Source organism: Erigeron canadensis, chromosome 6 (genome assembly GCF_010389155.1).
Source record: "Erigeron canadensis isolate Cc75 chromosome 6, C_canadensis_v1, whole genome shotgun sequence".
Taxonomy (NCBI): domain Eukaryota; kingdom Viridiplantae; phylum Streptophyta; class Magnoliopsida; order Asterales; family Asteraceae; genus Erigeron; species Erigeron canadensis.
Window position 1 is genome coordinate 36527687 of NC_057766.1, and position 10106 is coordinate 36537792.

Genomic DNA, 10106 nt, shown 5'->3' on the forward strand with positions numbered 1-10106 from the left:
AAAACTCTTATCCATGTAAAGTTCCTGAAAAACTACTTTAAACAATTTTTATTTCAAAAGCTTTTTCACCAAAATAAAAATTCATGCTATTTCCATCCATACACGGCTCTTTTAAGTTAAAAGAAAAATAAAATTCTCATACCGCAGAACCGATTGTTAAAGGGTCGATTGTGAATAGATTATTCAATTTTCTAAATTGTGAGAATACAATCAAACCCATTTGTCCATTAGATTCGGCTAGTTTATTTCTTCAACAGATCGAATCACCACCAAAATTTTATTTTATATTTTATATATTAGAAAAGTATAATATTTGGGATATTCTGAAAACGAGGGTAAGAACTTGTTGATATATATACTCGTGAGATACTCGTAGAAGATATATAGATTGTCCACAGTCCCCCACATGCTATATACGCGTGTGCGTATGTGTGTGTGTGTTAAGTTTCTATAAATATATATACTGTATAAAATAACAAAAACACACTCCAAAATTCAACCCCCCGCCTCAACTGCATTCATTCATAATTGAGAGAGATGACGGTGAATATTACATCGATAAAAACAGCATCAGATGGTGTTTGGCAAGGTGACAACCCTTTTGACTATGCATTTCCTTTGTTAATTGTCCAAACTGCCCTTGTCCTCGCCGTTAGCCGCTCTCTTGCCTTCCTTCTCAAGCCTCTCCGTCAGCCCAAAGTCATTGCTGAGATCGTCGTATGTTCCCTTTTAAAACGTTTTCTTTTTAACGTACGTGCCTCTGGTTTGCACTTATACAAACCAGAGGAGCGCACACGCAATTAGATAGTACCACTCAGTACTATTTATTTGTTTTAATTAGTATACTTATTGGAAACTGCTTATCTGTTTATTTTATAAACAAGCTAGTCAAAGAATGTTAATGACAATTAAAACTGCCAGATTCTAGATAAATTGTTATTTTTTGTTGAATTAGGGTGGAATTCTATTGGGACCATCGGCATTAGGCAGGAATCAAAACTACATGCACAAGATATTTCCCCGTTGGAGCACTCCAATTCTGGAGTCAGTTGCAAGCATTGGCCTACTTTTTTTCCTCTTTTTAGTCGGGCTAGAGCTCGACTTGAGCTCCATTCGTAGGAGTGGGAAACGGGCATTTGCAATAGCAGCAGCAGGGATCTCGCTCCCTTTCATACTCGGAATTGGAGTCGCATTTGTTTTAAGAAAAACTATTGAAGGAGCCGATAAAGTTGGGTATGCTCAATATCTTGTGTTCATGGGAGTGGCTTTGTCCATTACTGCCTTTCCGGTGTTGGCACGTATTCTGGCTGAACTGAAACTGTTAACCACTAGAGTGGGTGAGACTGCAATGGCTGCAGCTGCGTTTAATGATATCGTGGCGTGGATATTGCTTGCCCTAGCTGTTGCACTTGCCGGAAATGGAGAAGAAGGCGGCCCGCATAAAAGCCCGTTGATCTCTGTTTGGGTTCTTCTTTCAGGTTTAATTTTTCTTAATTTTCATTTTACTGGACTTTTTGTTTTATGTAGATCACAAGATCTTTGTTAGTTTGTTGCATATAATCACAAGAAAGTGGAACTTTTTTAGCGGCTAGCAACGTGTCCTATTATGACTTTTTAGACGTGCTATTGACGAAATACAAGTTATTCAACAAATTAGTTAGTAATTTTCATATTGAACCCAAGATAAAATCATCATCTGTGATATGGTAACATCAGATAGTTCCTTCTAAAGTAAGTTACAAGTCGCTTTTTTAGCATCACCAATCTTATCTCATTGAACTAGTATAATAAAAAGTGAGTAACACCCTATGCAGTTTTCCATGGGTTATGGGTCTTAATACTTAGACCGTGTATGGGAGGTTGTGATGTAGACAACCTTACTTCTAATTAAGATAAAGAGGCTTCTTCCATATTCTACCAAAGGTAGGAAAGGACCTCAGCCCTGCCAAACGTGAGGATCAAACCTGGTTGGTTTATTATCTCACTGAATGAACTATATATATGTGTATTATACTATTATAATCGGACTCATTCTACCAACATTTGTATGTTATAGGTTTGGCTTGTAGTTCGACTTTGCTTAATGTTTTAGATGTATCGATAAGTCTGAATGTCTGATTATAGATTGACAAATATACAGTTTGATAACCTAGTGGTTATCTCTATATCAGAGATTAACATCTGAAGTTTGATTGTCACATAAATTTACTACAGTTACAAATTTTCATAGACACATACCGATCAAATCAACTTATTAGTCTTTTTGTTTTCGCTATTTTTTAATTTGATCATCTCACATATAGCATCTGTGTGCAGCTATTCCTAAGACAGAGTTGTATATTCATATGAATTGATTAACACTCCCTTTCTCATTCTGATTTTAAAAAAGTTGCAGTAAAATGGTTTCATCATGTGATTAATGATGTAATAATTTTTTTTGTTTTTACTAAATTTTTTCAGGATGTGCGTTTGTTATCTTCATGATGGTTGTGATCAAGCCAGCCATGAACTGGGTGGCTCACAGGTGCTCACCTGAACACGACACCGTAGATGAGGCCTACATTTGCTTAACACTAGCCACGGTTATGGTCTCCGGCTTCATTACTGATCTCATTGGCATACACTCCATTTTCGGAGCTTTTATCTTTGGGCTAACCATCCCTAAGGGAGATTTTGCCGAGAAACTAATAGAAAGGATCGAAGATTTTGTTTCCGGGTTGCTTCTCCCGTTATATTTTGCTTCTAGTGGATTGAAAACTGACGTTACAAAAATCAGCGGAGGAAAGGCATGGGGACTACTAGCATTGGTGATCACCGCCGCATGTAGTGGGAAGATATTGGGGACATTCGTGGTGGCCGTGTTGTGTATGATGCCCATTAGGGAATCAATTACACTAGGATTGTTGATGAACACAAAGGGATTGGTAGAACTCATTGTTCTAAACATTGGCAAGGAAAAAAAGGTTTGGTTTCCTTTATTTCAACCCCATGTAAGATATTATGGTTAATATGGATCATATTTTTAAGCCTATAGGTGACCAAATAAATTACATTGCCTAAAACAGAACAAAAGTATTTGAACGTTAGCCCTCTTCAGTTTGTCAGAACTGATTGAGTGAACCTCACCATTTTTGCAGGTTCTTAATGATGAGGTTTTCGCTATATTAGTCCTCATGGCACTTTTCACCACTTTCATCACAACCCCGGCTGTCATGGCTGTCTACAAACCTGCTCGTAATAGAAGTGGTAAAGGCTCCACCTCCGGGAAGAAATCTGGTCTACGAGTCTTAGCATGTGTCCATGGCCCGGGAAACATATCTTCATTGATCAACTTGATAGAATCAACGCGGTCTGTGAACAAGACGCAGCTCAAGCTCTACATACTGCACCTGGTGGAGCTCACTGAGCGTAGCTCGTCGATAGTAATGGTTCAAAGGTTCAGGAAAAATGGTCTTCCTTTTGTCAACCGGTTCAACTACCGGGTCCGTGCATTTCATGAGAGAGTTGCGGTAGCATTCCGAGCTTATGGCCAGATGGGCCAGGTTGTAGTTCGGACCACCACTGCCATCTCAGCATTGACAACAATGCATGAGGATATCTGTCATGTTGCAAAAGAGAAGAGAGTACCAATGATCATACTTCCATTCCACAAAAGATGGATAAAAACGGACGGTCCAGATGTGGTTGAGAATGTAGGCCATGGCTGGAGAGGGGTGAATCAGCGGGTCCTGATGAATGCTGAATGCTCGGTGGCTATATTAGTCGACCGGGGTCTTGGTGATGAGTCCCAACAAACCCTTGGACCTGCTGCCACTATCGTACAAAAGGTGTGTGTAATGTTTTTTGGTGGCCCTGATGATCGAGAGTGTTTGGAATTGGCTGGAAGAATGGTGGAGCATCCGGCAGTCAATGTGACCATCTTGAGATTTGTAGAGGAGAATAACGAGCAACACAATGGTGTTGGGCTGAAGCCGGCTCCTAGTAAAGGCAGAGAGAAGTATACATTCTCAACAGCAATTATCCATCCAGATATAGAGAAGGTACGTGTTGTCACTAAATCAAATATATAGACAAATAAGAATTAGATTGAAGGGCAAATATTTAAAATTACAGGAACGCGATGAGAAAGCAATCGATGATTTCCAAAGGAAGTGGGAAGGGATGGTGGAATACAAAGAAGACAAGGTGTCCAACATCACTGAGAGCATATTGACGATGGGAAAGAGTGGTGAATACCAACTCATTGTTGTAGGCAAAGCACGGGTCCCTACTTCTACAGTTGCTAGGTTAGCCGACAGACAGCCTGAGCATGCAGAACTTGGGCCAGTTGGAGACCTCTTAGCATCTTCAAACAATGGCGTTGTGTCTTCTGTACTTGTGATTCAACAACATGATAAGGTTGAATCAGAAGAAGTTACAGTTTCTCTGGCAAATAATGAGGAGATGGCAAATGAGGTATAGATCGGTATCAATTGAGTTTCATGCGACCAGAAAAATAAACGTGGGTAGTACATATAAGGAACAAAAATTGGAAAAGAAAGAAGTAATGTGTTAATGTTATTATTATGTTTTGAACTTGTCTATTATTTCTATATTTGATCTCATTCTTCAACAACAAATTACTGCTAACATAGTATCGACAAAAATTTGACGAATTATAATTTTATGATCATGTGTAATATCCATGATAATTGAGCTAATATGTCACCTTCAGTTGCAAAACCCCTTTTGATGATAAAATTTTCTATATATTTCAACAATGACAAATCAACTTCAATCACTTGTGGACTCTGCTAAATACAAGCAACCAAATGACGAAATTCCAACAGAAATTCTTACTAATGAATGGTTTTATCCAAATACATGACTGTAATCATAAAACAAAAGATCAAACGATATAGGATTAGTTCTCTTTTAGTTGGAAAATGTACCAACCTGACCTGTTCATAATTGTACATATATCAACTTCATTTCTCCCCACTTCCACCCAACATATCTCAACCCCTTGCTCAACAATACAATGTAATACAAAATAATATATCGGCTGACCTTAATGAAAGCCTGCACCGGACCAGCTTCCATCTGATTTCCCAGTATGAGTAGCAGTTTTACCATTAGCCGGGGTCTGATAAAATCCATCATCATCATCGTCTTTATCATCATCCCAACCTGCCCAACTATCACCATTCTGAGACGCAGTTCCTGCATCAGATGTATGCTTTCTATGCCCATCATTATCCCAATCATCCCAAGCACCAGCAGACGTCGTCGTATTCCTTCCTGATGAGCTGGCTGAAATGCCATTCCCACCATTAGAATTCCAACCTTTTGATTCCTGATAAAATCCATTTCCTTGGGTTTCATTTCTTGACCAGTCATCACTCTTCCAGGAGGGGCTTTCTTTGGTGTATTCTTCAACCTTCTGTGAAGCCATTGCCATGACACCTCTCATGATTCCCCATGTCATTTGTCCAATTTCAGTTGTCTTTGCAGTCACAACATTGACGGTTTCATTCACCTTGGTATCATAACCTCCGTCTCTCACCTGTTTACAAAAAATGTGTTTACGGTACAGTTTTCAATATAGCAATATTCTCGTGTTGTGCAGTATAGGAAATATATGTAAAAACAACCTTTGTTGTGAGTTCCTTTGTACCAGCTTGAACCACGCTGGCAGCTGACTGTGCAGCAGATGCTGCAACAAAAGATAACTTACCAAGTCCCTGCATAAATGTTTTTAACAAAATCAAACATAGAGCAAGAATAAATGGTTCAATTGTATTTTTACGTTTTTTCCCTGAATACAAACCCATACTGCAATCTCAGTAAATTAATGTTTTATCTTGCTTGCTGTTAGGGAAAAGTAGATTAGGTTGCAACAAGACAGACAACCAACCATTTACTGTGCTCTGGTGGCTTGGTGCTTAAAGCTGTTTAAGAGTACTACTGACACCATTAGACTGACTCTTAAGTCTCAACCACTAGGATCAATGAAGCTTAGCAGTTGGCATAGAAGATTAGATATAATAATGTTATAATTGTATATTCTATTCTTAATCTGATTAGATTTGAATATACATTGGAGAAAGGAAACAGATGCATGATTAGCAAAATTTGTAAACTGAAAAATCGGTTTCACTTGGCTTTGGGACTTGGGAGTGGGAAGTATAATGCTGTGCTGTTCTGGATATAATTGAATAGGCGGTTAGGTACCACAATTAATTTTGGATTTTATAATGAAGCACCTAGGGTTGACATCAGATTTCTTATCTATGTAACTATATTACAAGAAAGACGATCATTGCGTCCTATAGATGGTGAGTTTCAAACCATCCGAATACAATATCATCAACAGATACTGATCTTTAAATCGTAGGATTACAGTATAAACACATGATGACACTTTGACACTTATAAGACAACACCGGGGCCAGGCTGTTCGAGATATGATTGTGTTTACGTATTAATATAAGCTAGTCGAATATATTGAACATTACTAGTATACCACCAAACATAATATGGATCACCAAATTTACCAAGCGGGGATGATACTTGTCGCAATTCCAATTTGGTGATTATTATGAATTGTAACTCTAAACATAAAATCAATCACCAAATGACTTCTGTTTGAACTTTACGAGATTTCCTTGGACAGAAAGACCAGTACTAAGCTTCTTTATGTGGGTAAAAATAAACTATTACTCACACAGATATACAAGTATAAATTATGCTCACATTTTAATAGATTCAGTATGAGCCTTTATCACATTTCAAGGAAAATAATTAAAACTTTCATTTTAACCAGGTTAAAGTATGAACTTTAGCCACACATCCTCGGCTGTTTTGCTGTACACGTGTCAAGACACTAGTGTCAAAAGTAAGGCAGTGTAAACCACTAACATAAGCCCAGCTTGACAACAAAGGTTGGTATATTATAACTCATATTTGCCTAGATGTTGGGATCAAGAAGGCACATATTCAATTCTTTGTTTATATATCTTCTACAGTTCTACCTTCGTTGGCCTCAATAGTAAATATATAAAATACAACAATGAGTGGGCTCTATGATACTAATATCTTAGTTAGTGTACTTAGTAAGTACTACTTACCATGGTAAAACGGTGTTTTAAATTGATAACTTTTTAAAATGATGTTTTCAAGCTTCCATCATCAACAATATGATATACGAGTATAGGACACTACTGGTCATAACTTCATGGATAAGCAAAAGTACAATCTATAGGCTATAGCAAAAGTAACTTGTGTATGATTCATGGATGCTTAAAAATTAGGTATAATACCAAACTATTTTTTAATGTCATTATCAGAAACCCCATCTATGCATCCAATTATACTTCCATTCACCATTTCAATATCATTGATTCATTGTAATGTAAAACCGACAACACGTAAAATATCCAACACAACGTAACAACGTATATTGAAAATTATAAATACGTTCCAACATACCTGCGTAACCGAAGAGAAGACATCCCCTTGAGAATCACTCCTCGGCATAGTACTCGGCGACGACCCAAACCCAACATACTTCCCTCCCTGAGAAGGTGGCAATCCTTCAGGCTTGGACTCATTCTCCGCCATCTTCCTAGCGAAAAAATCCTCCTTCCCAGCGGCAGACGCTTCCAACTGCGACTTGGAATACAAACTCTGACTAGATCTCGACCTAGACGGCGCCCCACCGCCACTACCCCCACTCCTAAAATCCCCAACCGTATTATTCCTCCTTATATTATCATTATTATTGTTACTATTATTCGATCTATTATAACCACCTTCATCTTCAAAACTATTATCTCCCCAATTATCATCCCACCCTCCATTTCCCTTATGATTACTAATCCTACCCCCTCCCCCAATCCCACCGGGCATGGGTGGCTTCCTATTATTATTATTAACCGATTCCTTAACAACGGGCGGGTCGCGCCACGGTTTACCTTCGGCCAACGATTGGATCCGATCACGGTAAACCGAGGCCGCATTAGAATTATATTTAGAAACAATATCTATTTCCTTAGCAATTCCATACTGTTTAAAAAAGCTATTCAAATTATCATTACCTCCTGATTCCATTTTCTTCAGCTGGATCTCGGACCACGAATCCATAGTAACGGATCGGACGAAGGAGATGTGGACACCGAGGCCGCGATGCTTTCCAGAACATTCTAGACACATGAAGATGCCGTACGATACAGACGCCCATTGGGGGTTCTTTTGGGAGCAATCGACGCAGATCTTGTTGCCTGGTTGTGATTGGAGGTCACGTAGACGACGTGATGAGGATGATGACGCTGACATTGTTGGTTAGATCCGATCGAGAATTGGGCTCGTGATCGGATCTGATTGAGGAACTATTTGGGGGGAAGGAAGAAGGAAGGAAATTAGGGGATTTTTACGTTAAGAAGAGGTGAGAGAGAGAGAGAGAGAGAGGATGATGCGCGTTTGCCGACACAGTCAGATAATTCGGATTGATTGATAGTGGAAGCCAAAATGTGCTTTCTATGTATTTTTGTTTGTGTGTTGTACTCGTATCAAATAACAACCGTGCCTATGTAATTTTGTTTGAGTTTTGTATCAAACTTGACTAATCCCGAGATGCAACGATAATGGTGATAACGACAGGGTTGGTGGGCTGTTGACGACAATAAGTAATGTATGTTATTTATGTAATGGGAAATGACGTAAAAGGAGTAATTAATTATTTAGGAGTTGAAAGATAAATTCTATATTATTTCATTAAAGGTATTTTTGATAGATCAAGTAAGTTAGGTAGTCGGTGTGTTGAATAGTGAGAAGCATTTTAGATACACCGGACATATATTTTAGATAAGAACAGTATCCGATACCATTTTTTATACTCATAGTAAAAATGCAATGTGACATAGTAGATAGTCGCCTACCAATAGAGTGAAAATTGTAGTTTTATAGATTGGATGAAACATTTGATTATTAGACTTAATTAAAATAAATAGAAAATTTAATTGATGAAAATGGTCCAATCAATCCGCTTTGTTTTGGCATTTTAAATTGATTCGTTTAGTTTTCGATTTCAATCCAAAAACTGAATCAAACCAAAAAAAACATATATTTTAATCTAATTTATATTTATATCTTTTTATTTATGGTTGATAAATATTTTAATATATTCAATTTTTTTGTTTTTTTAGACAAAAATCAAAATCAATTGTATGTTTTAGATTAAAAATGCACAATGAAATCAATTTAGTTTATAAAAATACACCAATTTCAAAACGGGATTTACATAATCAATTTATTTTTATTTTTTTTTTCCCTAACATTTACATGTGTAATCTATAACATACTAAGGTCATAAAATGTTACATTTTGAATAATTAAATTGAAAGCAAATCGAACCGAACCTGACTAACATGTTGAGCCAGTGAAACATTTATCTTGGTGAGACGGGTAGTTGCTATGAAAAAGACATTTGGTTTTCCCACTTAGTCATTTATGTTAGCCTTATGATGATTGGCTACTTTTAACATGACTTATGTGTTGTTTATTTTGGCATTTAAGTTGGTGCTAAATCTGGATTATCTTATACTATATTTTAATGATATGAATGTTGTAACACTACTTCTATAAATGAACTCTCCAATAAGGGTTAGTTATGTTTTAAGGATTCTGTTTTCCGCATTTCTAAATGTCGTTAGGCAAAAGTTTTTTTAAAATCCAGATGTTAAAATGACGGGTGTTACACAACCTCTCTACACTAGTAGAGACAAAATTGTCTATATCTCAACCTCCCCCATATACCATCCGGTTATTGGGATCCAAACCCATAAGAAATGACATTGTGTGTTATTCATTTACTTTTTAAAATGAATATGAATATAAGTATATATAAAGATAATAGATATATAAGAGAATTATTTTTTAGTAGATGTGTTTATTGATAATAATGGTATGATGAAAAAGATGGATATATATATAAAAAATTTAAAAAAGATAGATAAATATAAAAATTGCAAGAATGGATCTTGTGTTGTTTGAAAAGATGATATTTTCTCTGTACTTGATGGTTACGTGCACACTTAATGACACCCGATTACACTACATTTTGAAAT

General features: G+C 37.0%; 2 protein-coding genes across 2 annotated transcripts; one reads left to right on the forward strand and one right to left on the reverse strand.

The window, feature by feature from the left end:
* Positions 1 to 377: 377 nt before the first annotated feature.
* On the forward strand, positions 378 to 4619 carry LOC122602803 (cation/H(+) antiporter 20). The gene is made up of 5 exons (XM_043775399.1): positions 378 to 717; positions 956 to 1478; positions 2461 to 2963; positions 3138 to 4040; positions 4114 to 4619. The coding sequence occupies exons 1-5, from the start codon at positions 538 to 540 to the stop codon at positions 4459 to 4461; spliced, it is 2457 nt and encodes an 818-aa protein (XP_043631334.1). The 5' UTR covers positions 378 to 537; the 3' UTR covers positions 4462 to 4619.
* Positions 4620 to 4812: 193 nt separating this feature from the next.
* On the reverse strand, positions 4813 to 8504 carry LOC122602804 (ADP-ribosylation factor GTPase-activating protein AGD7-like). Its single transcript, XM_043775400.1, has 3 exons — positions 7471 to 8504; positions 5634 to 5723; positions 4813 to 5545 (listed from the first exon to the last, which is right to left on the reverse strand). Exons 1-3 carry the CDS (start codon positions 8314 to 8316, stop codon positions 5051 to 5053), a joined length of 1431 nt encoding a protein of 476 aa, XP_043631335.1. The 5' UTR covers positions 8317 to 8504; the 3' UTR covers positions 4813 to 5050.
* Between the last annotated feature and the right edge of the window lie 1602 nt (positions 8505 to 10106).

Coding starts and splice junctions, on each gene's coding strand:
- LOC122602803 (XM_043775399.1), top strand. CDS start 538: ATGACGGTGAATATTACATCGATAAAAACAGCATCAGATGGTGTTTGG. Junction 2,964..3,137: donor ACATTGGCAAGGAAAAAAAG/GTTTGGTTTCCT, acceptor CCATTTTTGCAG/GTTCTTAATGATGAGGTTTT. Junction 4,041..4,113: donor TCCATCCAGATATAGAGAAG/GTACGTGTTGTC, acceptor TTAAAATTACAG/GAACGCGATGAGAAAGCAAT.
- LOC122602804 (XM_043775400.1), bottom strand. CDS start 8,316: ATGTCAGCGTCATCATCCTCATCACGTCGTCTACGTGACCTCCAATCA. Junction 5,724..7,470: donor TCTTCTCTTCGGTTACGCAG/GTATGTTGGAAC, acceptor ACATTTATGCAG/GGACTTGGTAAGTTATCTTT. Junction 5,546..5,633: donor CAAAGGAACTCACAACAAAG/GTTGTTTTTACA, acceptor TTTTGTAAACAG/GTGAGAGACGGAGGTTATGA.